General features: G+C 39.3%; 1 protein-coding gene across 1 annotated transcript; it reads right to left on the bottom strand.

Annotated features, from left to right (window-relative positions):
* Nucleotides 1–1,418: 1,418 nt before the first annotated feature.
* On the bottom strand, nt 1,419–14,866 carry PDZK1 (PDZ domain containing 1). Its single transcript, XM_063126773.1, has 9 exons — nt 14,811–14,866; nt 12,115–12,323; nt 11,071–11,317; nt 9,747–9,877; nt 8,100–8,295; nt 6,590–6,786; nt 4,214–4,399; nt 2,525–2,818; nt 1,419–1,694 (listed from the first exon to the last, which is right to left on the bottom strand). Exons 2-9 carry the CDS (start codon nt 12,319–12,321, stop codon nt 1,638–1,640), a joined length of 1,515 nt encoding a protein of 504 aa, XP_062982843.1. The 5' UTR covers nt 12,322–12,323; nt 14,811–14,866; the 3' UTR covers nt 1,419–1,637.
* Nucleotides 14,867–22,755: the final 7,889 nt, after the last annotated feature.

Genomic DNA, 22,755 nt, shown 5'->3' with positions numbered 1-22,755 from the left:
AAAAAGGTGTAACTCAAACTTGTTATTTTTTCATTCGATCTTAGACTAATCCTCACCTGTTCTCATTTCATATTGTAAGGAGAACTGAGACTTTGTAGGACTTCAGTGGCAAATATGAATGTGTATTATATGCTAGGAGTGCCACAGGTTGCCCACCTCTACGCTAGCTGTTTGTTTTCCTCCTTGTGGATCACACAGCAACCTGATATATTGTTCATGGAACCTGCATTCTTAATTCCGAGGTTAGGTATATATGGATATTAAGTGGGTTCTTAAAAGCAAGTGAGAAGCTAATTGTAAATTGTTGTTTCGAAGTTGGGCATATTCCTTCTCCTAATTTTAGGGTCTCCAAATAAGCTTTTAGAACCTTTTCCTAAAAGAAACCCACAGATGGATGTGCAGAATGAGATTTATGGTGTGTGTGTTAGATAACAGCTGTTAATAAATGCATAGAGCCCTGCCCTCCTCCTTTTTGTTTGCAACAGGAACACTCTGTGAGCCTCACCTCTCTACCAATGTAACATTTTATTTGTTGGTAATGGTGGTGGGGAACAGTGCTCAGTCTTAGTACTTGATTGATTTGCTTCTCCTGCCTCCTCCCTATAGCAGATGACAGAGAGGGGAATGGGAACTGTGGGCTAAAGGAAAAAAGGGTTGAAAACCGCCTAATATAGCAAGTGTTCAAGTATTGGGAGGGAGAAAATGTGAATGCATGGATGAAATTCGGCATCCACAAAGGCTTAGGGTGGGGGATGTTAGGGGTCAAGGGAGCTACAGTGTGTGGGAAAAAGATATAGACACAGAGCTGGTATTATAAAGGAATAAATAAAAATCTTGACCATGTCCTTAACTTATACATCTGAATAGCGCAACCTATTCCAGAGTTAGTTCACGTTTAGTTAAAAGCCTCTTTTGTCCTCGTTCTTTTATGAGGAAGAGGTAAAGCAGTGTAAGGGCTTCAGTCAAGCATTAGGTTGCAGGAACTGAATCTTTCACATAAGCATTCTGTATATCCGGAACACTTCAGACACAGTGAGATTAAGAGTGAAAGGATTTATTACAATAAAAGGAGGTATTGAACAGAATTAGTACTGAAATAGCACATTAGTGTTAATGTGCCAGCACATAACTGGTATTCTACAGTGACTGAAGTGTTTGAATGTTGGGCAATAAAGCCTAAAATTCATTTATTCTAAAATGCTACTGGATAATGGTTCACAGAATTCAATGTAATAAACTTTAGTAAACATTATGCTAATTTAATTAGTACATAGTAAGTGTTCCCATGTACAGAAGGTATTATGAATTAACTTACCATTTTCCACTAGGAAACCTTTGGCAGCAGTTAACACAGTGACATACTTATGCATGCAGTCTAGTGCAGTGGATTGGGGTCTATTTGGACAGCAACTTAACAAGAATTATTAATGAATCTAATAGAATCACGTACTCCCAATCTTATGCATATTTGTTTGAAGGAACTCCCACAGTGTTCAGTAGGACTTGATTTCAAGTAAGCATGCAAAGGATTTCAGCCAAAATTTTCTGAGCTGTACTAGTAACTCTTTGCTTTAGAATGGTAGTCATACAGCATTGACTTTCAGGTACAAACACTGGAAGGTTCCTGATTTCTGGTATCATAATCTGGTATCATCATCTGAGGCATCTGATGCTGAAGAAGAAGATGAGCTGGCCTGGAGAAGAAAAGCAGAAAGTGTAAAAGGTTGTTAGATTAGTAGTTTGATCTAGTCTAGTCTATTGTCTGACTGGGTAAGGCCACACTATGCTTTTTCCCTGGGGCTGTCCTTGGATCGTCCCTGTGCATCCAAATGATGCACAGGGGAAAGCAGGGACGACCACTTCCATTTTTGTGGGATAACTGGTTGCCCAGTTTCCTCAATTTTCCCCGTGTTCCCAGGACCATCCCGAGGACCGCAGGTGGTGTGCCACGCGCTCTGGGGCCTGAAATGGGCACAGAGCCTGATGGGGTGGGTCTGTGCCTATGGGGGGAGCAATGTCGCCCTCCCCAGGATGATGGGGGTGGGGTGCATTTTTTAAAACACTTTTTTTTTGCCACGTGCACGGCTCCTCTTCTGAAGAAGAAGAAAAAAGGGTAGCTGTGACATCCCTCCTTCCAGGACATCACCCTACTGTTTGGACACTGGGGGAGGATCACAGAAGCATATAAGTCCACGATCCTACACCCTTAGGTGTGGACAAGCCCTGTGATCACTCTAAAGTTTCAGACAAAACAGCAAGTAATTGAGTATTATTAATTATTAACTAGGAGCTCTAATCAACTTGTGATTTAAACTTAGCTTGAGCCTAGGCATAGCCTAGCTATCACATGTAATAATTCAGTACTGCTAAGGTCTTCACATGATCAGTCACTTACAGCCTACTCACATTAATTTGGTAATTGAGTTCTACTGATTTCAATGGGATTTTTGTTCAGAGATGCTTAGGATAACGGCCTTACGTGGATTCCTTCCTCATGTGTCTTTTCTTAAATTAAGTAACTCACCTTCTCTCGTGGTTTTGGCTGTGGCCGTTCTGGGGCTTGTATCTCTGTGTAAGCAGGAGGGTCCTTACTACCATCTAATACATCTGCCATTGAGGTAGTAATAGGCATATTCTGAGACTTGAAGTACTGATAAGCCTCTTCTTCACATACTAGTAGCATGAGCGTGTTGCCACTATCACGGATTCTTGCCACGACGTTTTCATAGTTTTCATTCTCCACATTGACACCATTCACTTCTATCAAGATGTCATCAACTTGCAGCCCTGCAATGTGTCCTGGCCCATTGTTCTGTACCTGAAATTATATTGTATTAGAAGCAGACATTCCACTGTTTGAGAATGGGTGGCAGCATATAATAGGAGGTAGTTCGGACCACTAAATTACAGGACAGGACTAAATTATTCACAGTAAGAAATTGTATATGTGAGACTTTTGTAAATAATAATATGCAATAGTTTAAAAATAAGGGGATTGTATTTCTTTTAAGATCAAAATTTTCAGTGAAGAAATGGAGACAATATTGTTGCAACAAGTATTTAGGTACTTAAAAAAGTATTCTTTCTTGAACAAGAGAAATGCCACATTACGATACTGAAATCTTTAGAGGGGGATATTTAAAGCATGATTTTTCAAATAGGTGCTCAATTGTACTATACGTTCCCATTCTATATTCAACACCTTGCATATTTTTAGCACAATTGTTCTGAAAGGTTCCTAACATAAAGTACCAACAAGAGTCAGAATAGACAATTGTCCTACTATCATAGTTTTCTAATAACTAAGCCCAATCCTATATAAATTACTCAGAAATAAGTCTTATTGAGTTCCATGGGGATTAATCCCAGCTACTATGCTCTACTGATTATTATGTACAATTGTATGCAGACGTGCCTGATGGGAGGGATGTACAAAATCCAATAGAGAATTTTACTGGATGGATCTTAGAAAATATTTGTCAGTACATTTAGCCAGTTACATGTGGACAGACGTCACTGTTCTTTATTTTCAGTCTATTTCTAGTTCTCTGATTTATTTATTTTTAAAAAGTGTTTATATGCAGCATGGCAATTTTCATTAGAATACATAAAGCAAAATGTTTATTAAATCAACCCAAACATCACATTTTTACATGACTTGGCACAAAAAGTGGATAACATGGAATAGACAGTATTAATAAAAGATGGTATGAAGTTAAAATATTAAACTAAAATCACAACAACGTATAATACTTCTTGCTGTGTGATACAGAAAAAAACTCAAAAATGGTTCAAGGACAAATATGCATCAAGTTTAGTGAAAATAATGCAGGTTTTTGCTTCATTTTGGTACAAAGTTCTACTGTGGCCTTAGCTAGGCCTAAGGATTATCCCAGGCAAATGGAGGGGTCATCCCTGCCTGCTCCCGGGATCCACTGTGTGTCATTTAGATCCACAGGGACGATCCCGGGATATAGGCCTGGTCTAGCCATGGCCTTTGACAACAACACATTTCACATTAAATTCAGCAACAACCTTTTCAAAGACACCATATGACCTTTTGATGTATAGTGTGCTGAATACTTGAAAGCTTATGTATATTTGCAAAACTGCATGAGCAAAAGGGCTGGACAACAATTTTTCATATTCTCATCTTTAGGTTATGTTGCTTTCTCCAATAGTATATGGATACCTCTTAATCAAAGATTAATACCTCTTTGATGAACTGGCCAGGCAAATCTTGGATAGCATTCAAACGGAAGCCAAATCCGCTGGGACCCTTCACCAGCTTGCAGAGTCTGGGCTTGTGATTTTCTCCTTCACTGTATGTTGCCACTTGTGCCTCTAGTGAAGATTGCACTGGGGGTTTATGGCAGTAGAGACATGGCGATATTTTAGCCTACATAAAAGCAAAGAAGCATTAATTGCAAAATAAGCATTACCATCAAACACCGCACAGGTTGTAGGGCAGGTAGGGAACCTCCTATTCAGGCTCATTTTTTCTCTGCTGATTTATGGCAACAGCTAAGCAACAGGGAAGAGGGTGCTTAGATGCCAATGCCTGCTGCTGAACAGCAATTCTGCAGTTCCCTTTCCCCACTGCTTGTCTGCTTCCTGCCAATCAGCAGAGTAGCATTGGGAGGGGACATCATAGACCGCTTTAAACTTCCCCTTACCACAATATTCTCTTTTAACTGCACACTGATCAATGGGAAATAGTTAAGAGGTGTGGAGAATTATAGTTAGGTGAGGGATGGGTGTGTTTGAGAGAGAAATGGGTGTGGCACAGAGAAAAATGGGGTGTGCCATCCACTTTTGGCTCCTTCTCTGCTCATCCCTGACTATTTTCCCTGGAGGCAATGCGGCTTTGGGGGGAAAGTTTCCTTACTTATTGTAGGATACACTGAGCAAAGACATTCATTTGCCAGAAAATGTAGCAGATCACACACACACCCCATTCCTTTCACCACTATATCCTGGCAATGTACCAAGCACTATAGAGAATGAAGTAAGCGCTAGTATAGGGATCAGCAGCCCATGACATTTTCATCGTTGAACTGTTGAAGAATGCTTGCTATTTTATTCCTCTTAGAACCATATCACTGTTTTAAGTATTTATATCTTGCTTTTCCAAGCAAATAGTCGTCATAAAGTAAAGTAATACATGTCACAGAAAAAACTTAAAATATAAAACACACATTAAATACATTAAAACATAACATTTAAAATATCCTAATCTTAGCTGGAAAAGATGAAATACAAAGCAAAAACAGTTTTGAAATTTCAGACCACTAACAGCAATTAAAAGCAGATCTGAATAATAATAAAAAGTCTTTAGGCTGCGATCCTATGCATATTTAGACAGAAAAAAAAGGCTGGTTGGAGAATGCTTGGAATTGTAGGACTTTTTCTGGTTAAATATGTATAGGATTGTACCTTTGGTTGCTTTTTAAAATGGGACTGAAAGCCTGGGCTAAATGCACATTCTGTGAGAATTCTGCAGACATGGGACGGACACGGCCCTGTCTCTCGTGTACACTGATCTAATTGACCTTGATGGAGGGTCTGAAGCTGAGGCCTGGGCAGGTTCATACAGTTGCAAATGGTCCTCCAAATAATCTAACTAGTTGAACTATACACATTGCATAGCTGTTATGTAACACAATTGGTTTAAAAGGAACAGCTAAGAAAAAAATCATTGCGATATGGGACTTGGTGTGTGATAAGTGAGAAAGTTGTGTTGCCAAATGTAAATGGAGATGGGAAACAATTTCAAGCCAAAAAGTAGTGGGAGGGCCATGCAAAATCCTTCCTCCTCCCTGCTTCCCACTGTCTCTTTTGTCCCAACTGGGCTACAAGAACAGAAATGAACTTAGGTACAAGAAAGATGGGTGGGGGTGGGGTTTGTTGTGGAGGGAAAAACAGGAGCTGGACGAAGGGTTCCGCATTATGTTTCCACCATTCCTCTTCATGAAACACCCAACCCCACCTCTACTTTACAGCTCTTCATTAGTGACTTGTGCTTTAAAAAAAGAAAAAGGCAGGGTTGCATTCATTGGATTTGCCCTTAATGACAATTTGCAGCTATCTTTCAAGGGAGAGAGGGAAGCTTGGATTTAACATAGTAGTTAAATGCTGTAGTTAAAAAGCCTTCAGTTCAGATGGAAATATCCCATACGTTTAAAATAATTATCAATAATCAGAGCATGCATCAAGGTAATCAGAATTCAGCACCTGGAAAAGCTGGGTTTTGTGACTGATACATATTTGCTCATTTGGTCTAATCCATTCTGCCGCAGCTATTCAAGGGAGAAATAGCAATACAGGAACACCCTCTCCACCCCCAAAGTTTTCCAGCTCCCACTGCTGGCTTTTGAATCTTTACCAGGGGCTATTTCCAGGCGCTCAAGCTTATCCTGGCAATAAGAACACCTAGAGCTTACAAAATGAATTAAAGCTGACATACTCAGACTGCTGTGTATGCACACTTGCACCATGTAACAGCAGAATAGCTGCAGCCCTTTGCCTATCCCCACCATGTCACAGCTGATTAAATTATTTCCAAGTTAATCATTCTTGCACTTGTTACCATTTTGTACATGGCATCAGTCTCTTCATCCACCACCAGCAGTGTAACGCTTTCACCAGACTGCCTGATTTTCTCCACCACAGCATCATGGTCCAGTGCTTCAGTTGGCTCTCCATTTACAGCCACCAAGATGTCGTTCTCCTTGAGACCTACTTTAGCCGCAGGGCTGCCAGAATCAATGTCCTTAATTAAGTGACCTGTCCTCCAAAAATAAGAAAACCCTGATACTTAGTAAAGTGCAGTCTCATTATCTAGCTAGTGGTTTAGTATGAGGCCATAACCATGGTTTGATCTCCTTACATGGGTTAACTAATTTGCAAACTCTGGTACGTGAGCTGCCAAATGGAGTTACAGAGTTTTCCCAGTAATAGAGAGTCATCGCTTTGAATCCAGATCCAAGTTTTATCTGTCATGGATTCATGTATGGAATTGGGCAAGTCATTTTCTGTAAAACCATTTGACAATCCAAGTTGGGTTGGGCCAAAAACCTAATTAAGACCCGACCAGATGCAGCCATTCCCCCCGTCTTGGAACACGGAGGTTCCATTTAGCTATAATACATTGATAAATCTAACTCAGGGATGGGCATCATCCCTTAGCATGGGCTGTACTGGCTAGGGATTATGAGAATTAGAAGCCAAAACATCTGGAGAGCCACAAGTTGCCCATCTTTGGTATAACTTGAAAGCCATCTAAAGCAGATGTAACATGCGAGCAAAAATAATCTAATAAGCATCTTATGAAGGAAAACTCAATGACAACAAATTAAAAGTTCTAAATCAAAGTTGGTGGCAACACCAGCAGCAGCACTAGTACTTGGAAGATATTTGTGTAATTAAAGCTGTTCTTAGTACCCAATGTTCTCATGAATGCATTACTAAATTTAGGGGGTCCCTCTCTAAGATGTTGGGAGTGGGGCAAACGCTAAATCATGACAGGCACGCTGCTCATCAGTAACATAGTAAGCCAGGGTGGCCCTATGAATAGACAAGTAGAAAGTAGGGGCCTGCTTTGGGTGACAGATCTTGGCTGCGGTACCATTAAAAGGACAACTAATTCCCAATTATTTTTAGTTTGTTAATTTTCAACTATGGCAGGGGTGGAGGGAGGAGAACGAGGTATTTCATTTTCTGCCACAGGTATTGGAACAACTTGTGCCATCTCAAGTAATAAGGCAGGCAATTTGAGAGAAAACAGCTTTTGTGTGGCTCCCATTCATTGCAATATCTGAAGTATATTGTGCCCACGCTAATTAGCATTATTCAAATTACAGAGGGGTCTGACATGGTCCAGCTGACTGCTTCCTTGGATATTGTTTTTAGCAGGCTACAGAGGTTATGACTAGCTAACATCGGGATGGCTTTGTGGATTCCGTTAAGCACCCTCCTACCCCCCCCCCATAATGCAAACACTGCAGTTGGGCTTGCTACTACAGATTCCACAAGTCAGCAGAAATAAAGCAGCAAAGCCCATGATGTAAACTTGTACCAGTCTATGCCTTAGATCTTACCTTTACCATTTGGTTCCATTCTCAGATAGAATCCGTAGCCATTATTCCCCTTTTTGACCTCAAGGCTCCGGGGTTTGTGGGGTAATAATTTCAAACTGGCCATTCCTCTTGTCAGTTCCATGTTCTGCCTCTTGTAATACTGGTCAGTTTCTTTATTTGACAGCAGAAACACAATTTGATTCCCAGACCTTCTCACCTGGAAATACAGATATACTATACTAAAGGTGGGACCTCTCCCGTATTGTATAGAGAAATACAGCTGAGGAGAATTTTATTGCAAAATGCCAACACACATGCTGATGGAATGACTTAGAAGAACATATCTAATCCACACAAAAGAGAACCATCCATCTTGTCTGAAGGCATTTTCAGGCTTAAGGTGAGGCTTAAATTGTTCTATATTGGGCCTGTTCAGACAACACGCTAATCCACGGTTAGGCCACTAACCCTTTAGCAGCAAATAGTGAGCATGTTTAAACCGTGGTTATGTAGCCAACATGGTTTCGAATGGTTCACACAACCACTAAGTTATGGCTCACGTGATACGCTAAGCCATAATGTTTAACTCAAAATGCTTAACCGTCTAGCTTAGTGTGTCGTCTGAACAGGGTCACTATATCATTTATTTATTTACTACATTTTTATACTGCCCAATAGCTGAGGATCTCTGAGCAGTTCACAACTAAAACCATAAAATATAACAAGTCAGAATAAATTTAAAACTTTAAAAATTAAAAATGCCATATAAAACCAAAGAAAGTTACAGTTCACAGAAAACTTATGTGATGAGATATGTTTTCAGGAGGCATTTAAAGGATGTTACATTTTCTGGCTCCTGGACTGCTCAAGGGAGGGTTTTCCAGATAGTGGGTGCCACTACAGAGAAGACCTGCTGCTGACATTCATTTCAGACTGTAGGGTGACCATATGAAAAGGAGGACAGGGCTCCTGTATCTTTAACAGTTGCATAGAAAAGGGAATTTCAGCAGGTGTCATTTGTATATATGGAGAACCTGATGAAATTTCCTCTTCATCACAACAGTTAAAGCTGGTCACTCTAGTATAGCTCCTGCAGTTTTAACTGTAGTGATGAAAAGGGAATTTCACCAGGTTCTCCATATATACAAAGGACACCTGCTGAAATTCCCTTTTCTATGCAACTGTTAAAGATACAGGAGCCCTGTCCTCCTTTTTCATATGGTCACCCTACACATTACATCACCCTACATTTTAGTCCTTAGATTCTTTACGTGAGGCTGATTATATGGCATCTAAAATGTAAGGGTGAGTTCACACATACTGTACACACAGGTGTTAAACCCTCATTGACTGCAACTTCTGTGTCAGAAACAACCACCATGGATCAAATCCAAAACATTTTTCATATTGCCTCAGATCACCCCAAACAATTTTTTTCACTTGAAGTCTTTCATGCATTCGGCTATAAGTCTTTGCTGGTGATGAGATTGACATGCATACTGTGGTAACTTAAAAGACTTGGGAAATGGTTACGTATATTCATTCAAAATCACCATCGCAACATAACATCTATATCACTCTCAGTACATTCTCGCTCTAGAATAAATCTAACCAAAGATGTAGAGCTAGGGAAGAGATGGAGGCAGAGAGGTTTAGACTCATGAGTACCTTCTCAACCGCTTCCTCATGAGTGTCGTTTTCGACATTCTCTCCATTTATTTCAATCAGGCGGTCATTTGGCTGCACTCCAGCTTTTGCTGCTTGTGCAGCCAAGTCTACAATGAACAATCCATTCTGACCTGGAACAGAGAAGAGAACAGGCAGAAATGTAAATAGCTTTTCACCTGTTAACCCTATTATGTTGCTCAGATAGAATGCAACAATGTTAGCCCTGTAGACCTAAGGCTATTTGTTCAATGCAAGCAAAAGTGTGACCCATCCAGCAATAACCACATGCCCTTTTTATTCCTGTGCCATGGCAATAAATGAACTATTAATGTGAGAGGCATGGGTAGGTGGCCCGTTTCTGTTAAGGGCTGCATTCCCATGCAGGTAAACTGTCATGGGCTATGTTAGTGCTGGGCAGGGCCAGAGGCACAAGCAGGTGGGTTACCCCTCTTCTCTTTCTTCCATCCACTGTACAGGTTGTCAGGGAAAGGACAGTTTGCTCTTGTCCAGGCTGACAGCATACAGAGGGCTTTTGGATTTAGACTAAGATCTGCAGCCTAGGGGTACAGGTAGCCCACCCCTGACTTAAAGTGATAGCTGCTATCACACATAGAATTAACACATCACCTTTAAAACAGTGGTGCACAACTCTGGAAGAGCAATTTTGCCCCTCCTAGGACACCTCTCCCCGCGGACTGTACAGCCCTCCTCCCTGCCCCTATGGGCACCAGGAATTGTACTTTTTTAAGTGTCCATACTGGCTAGGGAGCACTCAAAGGGTCAAACATTCATTTGCTTGCAAGCGAAATTTGACCATTTTGGCACTCTAATGTTATGGACACCATTAAAAAAAACCCTTATAAAAGCAATTTGGAGGTCAGCAACGACGCATGCGACCTGTGGGCTAAGTATTGCCCAGCCCTGCTTTAAAATTGCAATATTTTTCCATGGAAGAACATCCAGATGATGAATGAGAAAATATCAAATAATTTACATGTATGTGTGAATTAGCCCTCGAAAATGCAGGCTAGCTTCTACTTCTAGCTGAAAAATTTTAAATCGAAAACTATTTTAAATGCCTGGAAGCTTTGATTTGTTGTTTCTATCACTTCAGCAGAATTTCAGATCAATTCAAGTATCATTTTGCTTCACTATCATGAAAACTCACCATCCAAATACTGGCCTTCAGGAACTGATTTTGTAATGTGTGCTTTAAGTGATGGACAGCATGCTGAACTACCAAGTCCAACCCCAGCTCTAGAATGCAAAACCAATGCTTATTATGTAATGTTGCATATGTGCTGCCTATATTTAGTGTTCTAACCTGCACTAGTCTTCAAAGAGAAGCCATAGCTGTTTCTTTCCTTCACCAGATAGCAGAGCCGGAGTTGTGGAACAGGAGCAGACTGTGCATTTCTCACAAGCGGAGGATGTTCTGCATGCTGCTGGGTTGCTGACTTTTGGCCCAACTCTTGAAGACAGACTCCTTCCTTTTGTGCATTTTCATAAGATTTGTCATCCAAAACAAGGAATACTACAGAATTCACACTTTTCCTAACTAACTCGGCCACCTGTAATGGATAGACCAAGAAGTTAAATGTTAACTGCAAGAAGCAGTAAAATGGCACAAAAGATTAGTTGATACTGAAAATTGAGAAAAGTAGACAAAACACCTGGAGAAACACAGTAGTCAAAATGCAGAAATCCCACAAGTTTCCTCTGACGGCCTGTGTGAAGAACTCTATTTCACCACACTTACATTTTGCATAAAGCGTTTGGTGTAGCAAATATCAGCTCATTTACATCACTGATATAAACTGGTTTAATGGTAATTCCCTCTCTACAAGGAAATGTAGTTATGGAAGAATAGTCTGAGTAGACTATAAATGCCCAAAGGCAAGGGTGGTCAGAAGGTAGATCTCCAAATGTGTTGGACTTCAGTTCCTAGAAGGTCCTGCCTGCATGGCCAATGGTCAGGAATGCTGGGAGTTGAAGTCTACCTCTGTCCTAAGGCATAAATCCAATGCACATGGGTTACTTGAGAGTAAACCTCATTAAATTCAATGGGACTTACTATTTGTATAAGCTGCTTGCCTATTAAGATCATCCTAAGATTAAAAGGCCTTGTGTATTGGCTATGGAGCTGCCATTTTTGGGGGAAGGAGGAGAAGGGGTTCAGTAACTGCTACTGTTTTGCATGGTTGAGGTCAGTGTTGTTTTATTGAAATTTTAAATTAATGTAAGACACCCTTAGTCTTTGGAAAAATGTTTAAATAAATCAGTGAGCACAGGTATAAAATGCATAATGTATCTAATTTGGCCATTTTGCTTAGCAGTGGAAAAGGCCCTAAACTACATTGTGCCATACCTTTCCATGCTCTTCCTTGTCTACAAATGCCCCATTGACCCTCAGGACCCGGTCTCCATCTTTTAGGCCTGCCTTCTCAGCTGGACCACCCTTTTCCACATTCCGGACAAGGTGTCCCATTTTGAATTTCTCAATACGCATGCAGAATCCATAGCTCTCTCCATCTTTTCTGGTCAGTTTGCATTCTCTAGGCTGAAGAGATGTCATTTCTATCAAAAAGATTGAAAAAAAGATACAAAGATGTCAAAAAACGTTCATGTAGAAAGAAGAGCCTCTCTGGGGGAAACTATTCAAATGAAGTGAACCAAACACGGTGTTCATAAAAAGGGGCAAGAAAGATAATGAAGAAACAGAGACCATCCTTCCTTCCTGGGAAAAAAGGATACTAATATTGAAAAAGTCACCTCAAAGAAGGAGTTTGACAGAAAAGCCCTATGCATTTTTTTTACGAGTAAGTCTGTGTTCAACAGAGTTTGAATTGAATAATAACAATGGAAAGCATCAAACACATAAGACAGCTACATTGCATGTATTAACTTTCCACTGACGCAGGAAAAGAGGAGGATCAATGGGATGCTTTTGGCATTCTCAGTAACATGAACTAGTCAGACCTTATACAGTGCATGATTGGATTGAGAAGTAGTGTACAGTGAACAGAGCGAACAAAATCAGAAAAGCTTTGTAATATTTGCAAATGTAGCTAGGAAATCTCTGTAAGAATTGCTTTAAATTTTCTGATTTCAGCTGATGAATGCTTTTGGGACAGAGGAGGGGATACTAATTAACCAGTATGAATTCCTTTCTCAGAGTTGTTTTAAAAGGGTTTTGATAGTCTACAGTACTTTGATGTTTTGATAGTCTACAGTACTTTAGCAAAGGTAAAGAGATTACACATTAATTAACATGTTGAGAGAGAGAAACCATAACTATAATTTCCTATTCCTTGCAGAAACTCATGCTAAATTCAGGCCTCCTGTATAGTGCAAACAAATATTAGCCAACTCACCAATTAACCATAACCTATCTTACAATTTTATTTACTCAGAATTATATGCTACTTTTCACAGAGGTATCAATGAGGTATCAGTGCTGGTGAGGATAATGAAATCCTCCATCATACAGAAAATCAGGTCCAGAACATCTTGAAATATCAGTTTGCAAGAATGCCCTGACCATAGAACTTGGTTGGTGGGAAGATCAATTTGCAGCATTGTTACAGACAGACTTCCTAAGATTTTTGTTTCTTTGGCTCTAGTATTTATTTCAGCATACAGATTTGGACCTTTGTATCAGGTAATTCCCTTCTGAATTTCTGCAGCTTTTCTTCCAAAGCTTATTGTCAGTTTGGCTTTGGAAAATTCCTGAGGGAACAGGTATTACAGTGGCACCCTACTTCCCTTCATGCATTCCTCACATGAATGCAATCAAGGGGCAGTGAGGTTACACTACAGGCCCTGCATGCGAGGTTGCATGGCTTCCCCTGGCCCTTCCTCCAATGAGCACGTTAGGCATGGATATACACCAGGGGAACTACAGAGGGGTCGGGAGAGGTGGTATGGGGTGTGTGTCTTGCTTCATTTGAATGGGAGTTAAGGGTGAGGCAGAAACAATAGAACTCTCTTAAATCCCTTCTGCCTTTTTACACCACACTGCAAAGTGAAAGACCAACCCCTCCTCTGAGTCTTCTGGTTTGTGTAAAGACAAGGGATACGTGGCAACTACAAATAACTGTTGGATAGCAAAGCCAGGCCAAAATCAGCCAATTGCTGTTTACACCTCAAGAAGAGCATTGCAGGTTAGCAACTATACTGCAGTTCAGAAGTTTTGTAATAACTGTGTACTTTGCTCACTCCTACTTTCTTGTGGAATGTTATAGTCTAGATGATGTAGTTAATATGTAAAGAGATGATGGTTAATAAGTGGAAAATCCTGCTGAGGTCAGAAGACTGCATTAAGAGGCATTCATATCTCCTTCATCTGGGACTCTTATAATTCTAATGCCGACTTGTAAGTATGCCACACAGCTGATGCTACTAGTTCCCTAATTACAGTATTTAACAAAATGAATTTGTTCATATTCCTTTCTAAAAGCCCTTCCAACGTCATCAGCCATTTGCTTGGCAGTACTATCTATAGTACTATCTATAGGACTCTTGACAAGTTATATGGAATAGGTATAAAGATGGGAGCAATATTGACCCTGCTCCTGCCTCCTACACATGATCAGCATAATCTGTGAACAAGCCTACATGCAATGAAAAGCAGAGGCTGAGTTCCCTCTCACCCATAGGCTTTTCATGGGATGTACCAAATGTGCATAGGGTGGGGGCCAGCTAGCATGGTGCCTCTTCCCATCTACCCATGTTCAATACTATGTCTGAGATATCGTCCTTTTATAGATCTATAAAAATGAGATATATGGCATATCCTTTATAGCTTTACAATGAAAGAAAAGATGCACAGTACAATTTATATAAGTGTGTGCCAGATTGCAGCCAAGTTTTGTTTTGTTGCAAAAAATAAGATCTCAACATGTAGAATCATGTGGCTTCCTTCAATTATTAACATTACTTTATAATGAACAAGTTTCTAGACCTCAGGACCTTATGTGAAAACTGTAAGACCTTAACCAAAAGCAAATTAAGCAAATTAAATAACCAGAAGTTTCAGGAGCGAGGAGTCCAGAAAATGCTTACCTGCAGGTGTAGAGCTTGGTCCTCAGAATGTTCTTCTGGAGTCTCTCAGGCTGCTGCTGAATCAGTAAGCATAGCTGTACTTTGAATGAGCAAAGGTTGACTTAAAAGATGATTTATTTAACAGGGCTTCATTGCCCATGTTGGATTCCTTGATAACCAATCGTCTTCCCACCCTCATTCCTCTTAGCTGAATGGCACTGGTCTTTCCTCAGAAACCTTTCCTAGTAGTCCATTGATAATTACAGACCGTGAGATCTTCACATGGAGCACTGCCAAGACATATCTGCACTTTGCAACAGCTGATACTCCTCCCACCTCTTTACTCAATTGAGCAAAGAAGGGAGAAGGGGATCTATTATGGATTTGACTATATATACAGAATTTCTCTTGTAACCAAGTGATACACAAAAGAACATCACCAATGGGTATGAAGTAGATATAATGCTTCTAAAAAATACCTGCTGAATCTGAGGCCCTAATCTGCTCACAGAAGGAATACACCCAGGCACACATGATTATCTTTCCAAGGAACAATCTTTCTACCCCCTCTTGCTGCCATACCAAGTGTGATCAAAGCAGGCTCCAAACAGCAAATATTATATATCTCATATCTATAAACCATAACTTATTAGCCAAAGCAAGACATTTGGCTGTCCAGATTAATATGCATTATAAGATGAATAGTTAGGAAACCCAATAATATTTTAAAATTTCATACCTTTAACGTGTTAGCCTCCCTGGAGTTTCTCTCAACTGAAAAGCTTATATTCGGCTCCAAGAACATGTTACTGCTTGATAAATCCACACCCACTCTCAGTGCCTTTCAAGTAAAGCTACTGACCTAATTCCCGTGAAGCACCTGTAAACGTTTAGGGCTTATCCAACACAGGCTTCAACTGACTTAATGGTAATTTCCTCTCCACAGGGAACCCTGTAAAATATAGTTCTGTAATGAGAGTGAGGAATCTCTAGACATACATTTACAAAATATAGACTCACGTTTCCAGGTTGACTTTGGCCACCATTTTTTGGGCTCTCCCCTCCTCCCTGGCTTTGGGTGGAAGTTGGCTCCTATATAAACAATAGAAAAGTCCAAGAATATTTAGCACAGATATAATTACAGATTTCTTAAGTCTCACTTTTGCCCCATGTGAAAGAGAAAACAGTGTCAAAAGGAACCATGAAGTTCTTTCTTCAGACAATTGTTATGTAATGCTGTTGAGGGATAAACAAGACACAGTCAGTAAAAGCTTGGAGAGTAGTTAGAGTGATTAGGAAGGTCTTTTTCCTATGTTAGGAAATGAAACATGATACAAAGAGAATTAAAGTTGTACAATGTTTTTTTCCAGGTATTTCTAAGGATGGTCTGATTAACAATGATTTAATGTTACAACTATCTGCTTCTCTAGTCCTTCCATGAAGTTACATAACCGTTTTGCTTCCCACATTTGGAATCTTTGGAGAAGGTTTTGCTTCTTCTATCCTAATATTGCTGTCTGTTGGCAGGCCTCTGCCTTTAACAGTTGAATGCAGGGCAAAAATGCATAATAATAATAATAATAATAATAATAATAATAATAATAATAATAATAATAATAATAATATATTTTTACCCCCCCTCTCCCTCTGCATCGAGGCAGGGAGCAACATCAAATATAAAAATACTATAAAATATATAAAACTGATTTAAAACATATAAAACTACTACATTATTCAAATCAGCCAGACATTTTAAAATTTGACTGGGTAGGCCTGCTGGAAGAGATGAGTCTTTATAACTTTATAATAAAATAAAACAATTAACTGATTTATAAAATAAAGCAAGTTGGACATGCAGAGATATTCACGTAGATTTAATGCATGTGTTTTGGAAATTTAATTTTTTTTTAAAGGAGGGCTGTATTATATTACTTTGAACATATTTCTGGATATGGGTTACTTCAAGATCTAACAGTAGTCATGTTGAACTATCTACATGGGGCTGTTGAATAGAATGATATAGGAATTGTACAGTTTGTTGATAGCAGCCAAGATGTTTATTGCCTCCTGTTAAGACAAAATCTAGTGCTCTCTCAAAGGCAGGTAGAGAATATAGAATCTGTGACATTGCAAGTATGTTGAAACAGTGACCTCCAATTTAAAAACAAAGGACAATGCAGTACAAATTCATACTAAAATGGATTACATTTGCAACTTTTGGGAATGATAAATTCCAGGCCAACATTCATTTGAATGCACTGTGTATATATGTATATTCTGTTTTGTATCTTTTGATGAAAACCTTAAGTAAATAATGCCTAAATTTAGCTGATATATACCTGACAATGCTGTTTTAGATTTTTAGTTAGAAGTTTTAGTTTTACTGCCACTTTTTTGTATGTTAATTGATTTGTGTTGTATTTTTGGATTTTGGGGTCTTTTTCTATGAAAGTCCATTTTAGAAAAGGAAATGACATGGTGCAGACAAACAGACCCAGCTGAGGCATGAGCTCAGTACAAGTAATATCTCAACTGCACATTCTAGGAATAGGAGTCAAGACTCAAGATGGTTAAAATTTTCATGTAGGGAGGCATTTGGCACTTGTTATATTCACACAACTGGTAATCCTAAATGTGAATGTGCAGCATTATAAAACAGTTGTCTCTTCTGAGGTGAGATATTATACACACTCTGCAGCCATTTAAATGGATTTTTCTTAGAATCCTTTGCCCTGCAACAGGTTTAATATTTTAAAGCACAAACAAAAGGAAACAAAACCCCCAAGTGTTTTCATATTCTCACTTCTCAGGAAGTGATATGCTGGAAATCTATTATCCATCTCTTCACCTACAAGAAGGGAATTCTCTAGTCTTGAACTGTACAATCAGGTACCAGCAGCATCAGTCTCAAGAACTGTACGTGTATTGGTGTAAACAGACAGCAAAGTCCTTGATCTGTGCTAAAATTGGTAATGGAGTGGAAAAGATGCCATCGAATATATCTTAGATTCTGAGGGGAGTGAGACAATTTCTCTACCACTACATACCCGACTCAACCAGTCAGACTGAGCTAACTACCAGTGCTAAGCTAATACAACAAATCATGTCCAGTCTGCTATGGGCCACTTCATTAGGGTGAATGTAACAGGTAAGCAGTTGCTTTCCTAATTATTTTATTTATTAAATTTTACAGTGCTTTTGCACTTTAAATAGTAACATGGAAATCCCAGTATGTTCCTGCTTGTACATGTTTTAATCAAATTTCAATGAATTCTTATAATTACATGTCATCTCAGATGTTCTTATTAGTGTCCCATATGTAAGTGGAGATTAATTTCTGACAATGGATTTGGCATTTGATATTTCCCATGGACTATGATAGAAAACCTGCCCCCAGTGAGCAAAGAACATCATAGAAAATTTATATTATAAATATATTATATTATACATGCACACACACACTATTATAAATGCTTCTAGGATATAGGGAACATGGTGTGTTCAAATTGCAGACTGGGGTATTTAATACTAGGCATGGACCAACTGCTGAGGAAATTTTAGCTGATCACAGACAAACCTACCAAATTAACTTCACTCTTAAAAGAAAAAATGACAGAAATAACGCAGACTACTGCATTGTTATATGGAACCATGTCCAAAAGTGGCTCTCCATACTTCTCCATGTCTTTTTGGAAATCTCATGTTTGTCCCCTTGTTGTTTTAAGCTGCTTGGTTAGCTTCTCTGCTGCCATAAAGTTCTATACATTATTGTACCACATATCTATTGTTAAGACTTGGCTGTACTTTCCAGTTCTTAGCCATCCCTTGCCACACTCCTACAAGTAGGAAAGTCACCATGTCTTTGCTAAGAAGAAGGAACAATGGAGGAAGGAGGGAAGGGAGATTGGGAAATACTTGCATGTTGTGTGAGAACTTGGTGAGCAATTATAATGGTGCCACACAGTGTTTTGCAGAAGTTGAAAGTTCATTCCACCAGGTTATTTTTTTACTGATTATTTTCTTGTCCAGCAGCCACTTTGACACCAGTAAATACTCTCATTGAATTCAACATCACACAGATAAGCAAAGATAATCTCTAGAGAAACGAAGCACTGAGGATGGCCTTCCAACTGGAGATGTTCATGCTAAGTATGATTCTTGTTTTGATTGGCATCAAACTGATTTCCTAGACATGCTCTACCATATCCAGGATCACTCATCTCTCGAGATATTTAATCCACTATCATGGATTTGTAATTTAAGGCCTTAGCTAGACCTAAGGTTTATCCCGGGATCGTCCCGGGGTCGTCCCTGCCCCAGGATCCCCTGTGTGTCATTTACATGAACAGGGATGACCCCGGGACGATCCTGGGATAAACCTTAGGTCTAGCTAAGGCCTTAGGCACTCATGTCCATTAAAAATTGGTACCATTTTCGTATTAAATCTTTTAATATAGCAGATGTTATTATAGCCAGATGCATTTTTACATTAGTAGAAGTATATGTATGAAGTAAAGTACAAACAGCATCACTAATATGAAAGTACATTTCTAATGTGAAATAATAGCCTAATTCTGTACTCTCTTGCCATCTTGATAACCACATATTGAAATGTTAACATGCTAATACTAAAATCATGTCTTAAAGTTGAGACAAAGTCATACCAAAGTGATACATCCCCTAACAGGGTTGAGGAAAATCCCTATTCATTATAGAACATGAATGTTAACACTGATAGACAAGGATCTAGTATGTGTTTGAGGCTGTAGTCCTGAACACACTTAGGTTAAAGCCTATTAAACTCAATGGGACTTAACTGCTGAGTAGACATTTATTTATTTATTTATTACATTTTTATACCGCCCAATAGCCGAAGCTCTCTGGGCGGTTCACAAAAATTAAAATCATAATAAAACAACCAACAGGATAAAAGCACAAATACAAAACACAGTATAAAAAGCACAACCAGGATAAAACCACGCAGCAAAATTGGTATAAGATTAAAATACAGAGTTAGAACAGTAAAATTTAAATTTAAGTTAAAATTAAGTGTTAAAATACTGAGAAAATAAAAAGGTCTTCAGTTGGCGATGAAAAGAGTATAGTGTAGGCGCCAGGTGGACCTCTCTGGGGAGCTCATTCCACAACCGGGGTGCCACAGCGGACATGCATAGGAGATTGCACAGTAAATCTGTTCTGAGCAATTAAGATACTACATTGTCAAGATGGTTTTAGAGGATCATCAGGATTGTGTTTTCTGTCACTTTGCCTCCAGCTTCTGTCCCACAATAGCAATGAGCAGCTTCCTCTTTCTTCACATGGGGAAGAAAGAGGAAACAAGCAACAACCACGTGGCCCATTCAGGGGGTGTTTTCATGGCACAACCTCTCCTACACATGTCAGGAAATAACACCAATTAGCATTACAATCAGTTTTTCCAAGTGGTATTTTGGAGAGGGAAAAATGACAGAAGGAGCAGGAGATGCATGGCATGGGAGGATTGCAGCGTCATCAAAATGTCCTGCGAAGATCCGTGAGTGGCCAGTCACGAGCATGCCATAAAACGCTCATCTGATGGCACCCTTAGAATGATACTGTTTGGATCTTCTATTGCTGTACTTCAGTAACTAAGTGTAAGTTTATTACCCTGTTTTGGTGAACATATATAAGTATCAGTTTCTTTTTTTAAAGAAATAACCTGTTAATGTCACTAGAAATAAAAAATAAAGCATTTCCTAGATGATAGATTTATTAAACAAAACTAGTTTACCATTTTTTTTCATTTATTTTTTATTGTTGTTTCATTGTTTCTTTCAAAAAGGACTGCATTATTCATCAGGGTAAACATTTTAAACATATAATTTTTTTAATATAATAATATATATCCTAGTTTTTCACCTAATTTGTCTTACTAATAGCTCTTCCTCTCCTGCCTTTCTAATACTCTGGGTTTGAAATACCCAGTTCTGGAAGCTGAGGAACAAGTAGAACACTTTGGCCACTTCTCATGTACTCTTATTTCCTCCAGCTGAATAATCCTTTGTTTGGGGGAAAACTATAGTGCACTTCCACAACTCAGATTCTCAGTTCTGCTTTAAGTAAAATTCTGGATGTCCATAAAGCTACGTTCAGGGCTTCATGTGACCACATGTCACATTTTTTTAAAAAATGGACTCTACACAAGTAGAGGTTGCATACCAGTGTTTTGCTTTGGATCACTACTATGTTAATGGTATGCACATAGGACATGGTGAAGAGCTTAAGAACTCTATTTGTGACACCAGGCCACACGGCACCTTTCATGTGTAAATAGGAACATTGTTCTATCTTATTCCAGTACTGTCAAAATTGACTGGTAGTGGCTTTCCAGGGTTTCAGGTAGGAGATTTTACCTAGAGATGTCAGGGATAAAACCTGGGAACTTCTGCATGTTAAGCAATAAGCATGTGCTCTATCACTGAGCTATGGCAGTATAAATTCTTTATGAATGTCCAATGTCAGTCTGGCTTTGCTAGGCCCAAGAAACCACTGGATTCTGCAAGCTGTAGAGCAGTCATGATGGACTTGGCACTTTAGCTGTCACACGCTATAATTCAGCAAATGTGTACTTTGGCATCTGTACTCTATACACCTTTATAAACACAGATGCAGGCCAAACTACAACGATATGCCAGTAACAAACAACCTGTAAACAAATTATGAAGAGAAACCTACAATTAAAAGTAGCCCAGTCAACGTTTAATTAAACCACGTGTTAGATTGGATTTATTTATTTATTTATTTTATTTTATTTATTTATTTATTTATTGCATTTATATACCACTCCATTGCCGAAGCTCTCTGGATGGTTTTCCTCGTGAACTGTGTTCGTAGGTAACCAACTGGTGACATTATAATATAATCCTGACCTCAAATTCAGTATTAATCTTCCATGTAGAAATTAGGGAAGCTTCCTTCACAACACCTCAGGTAAAGTTTGCTCAACATAAAACAGTGTTATGGGATGGCGGAACTGAGCTGGATGATTTCTTGAGATGCTTTCCAATCCTGTATTTGTAAACTGATTGACCCAGGAGGACTGCTGGAGATTGTCTTAATGGCCCTGGGAACTTGTTACAGAAATTGCAGGTAAATGGCCGCCATAACTAGGGAATTGACAAAGGTTTTAATTAATTAGTTTAATCTTTCTCTCCACTGCTACTTTCCTTCAAGTACAAAAACAATAATTCCATCCTGTGGCAAATATCAATAGTAAAAGGATTCATTAGAACCAATGGGATTAAAAAACAACAACCAACCAACCAACCAACAACAAAAAAAACCTATTAGGAGTGACAGTGAGGCGTTTTCTCTCTTTTGAGAATAGCAGGAGATAGGAGGATTAAATCTCTCCCCCCTCCCATATGCTATAGTCTCCATCTGGATGTGTGTCTGGGGATTATGAGCTCCATCACACCGGGCGTTAACACGCTCCCTACCTTGCTTCTCCGCCCGTGTTTTCCTTCCTCAAGTTACTTCCTCTTTCAAGAAGAGGAAGTACACAACGAGCACAAGGCCCACTGAGTTTAAAATTCTGAGTTTAAAAAACCATTGGACTTAAAGAGTTTGTTTTTTGTCACGTGAGGAAGGCCAGAAGGGCTGAAGGTGCGCATGAGGCAGACGTCGTCGTGTGAGGGACCTGAGCAAACTCCATGAGTGCCCAGTAATGAGTGTGCAATAAAACGCTCATCGGATGGAGCTTTACTTCTATGTAAACAACAAGAAGATAAACATACCAAGTTGCATGCTACATATTTAACATAATGTGTAATGTGTGATTTGACCTACAGACAGTGTGTGACTGAAAAAGAGATATACAGAGCCAAGCTGATCTCTGCAAAATTCTTATGGTGCTGGCTATTCGTCTAAAAGACATGATGCAGGGACACCTAACCTGGGGAGGGGGCGCGCGCGGTGTCAGTTGGAA

The sequence above is a fragment of the Elgaria multicarinata genome, chromosome 5, assembly GCF_023053635.1.
Source record: "Elgaria multicarinata webbii isolate HBS135686 ecotype San Diego chromosome 5, rElgMul1.1.pri, whole genome shotgun sequence".
In the NCBI taxonomy this organism is placed as follows: domain Eukaryota; kingdom Metazoa; phylum Chordata; class Lepidosauria; order Squamata; family Anguidae; genus Elgaria; species Elgaria multicarinata.
The sequence above is the reverse complement of the archived record's forward strand: the minus strand, read 5'-3'. Positions and strand labels throughout refer to the sequence as shown.

Excerpts from the sequence above, each read along its gene's own strand:
- PDZK1 (XM_063126773.1), bottom strand. The coding sequence starts at position 12,321 with ATGACATCTCTTCAGCCTAGAGAATGCAAACTGACCAGAAAAGATGGA. Across the intron at positions 2,819-4,213 it reads CTGGCCAGTTCATCAAAGAG|GTACAGAACAATGGGCCAGG; the intron begins GTATTAATCTTT and ends ATATAATTTCAG. Across the intron at positions 1,695-2,524 it reads AGCCAAAACCACGAGAGAAG|GCCAGCTCATCTTCTTCTTC; the intron begins GTGAGTTACTTA and ends TTTCTTCTCCAG.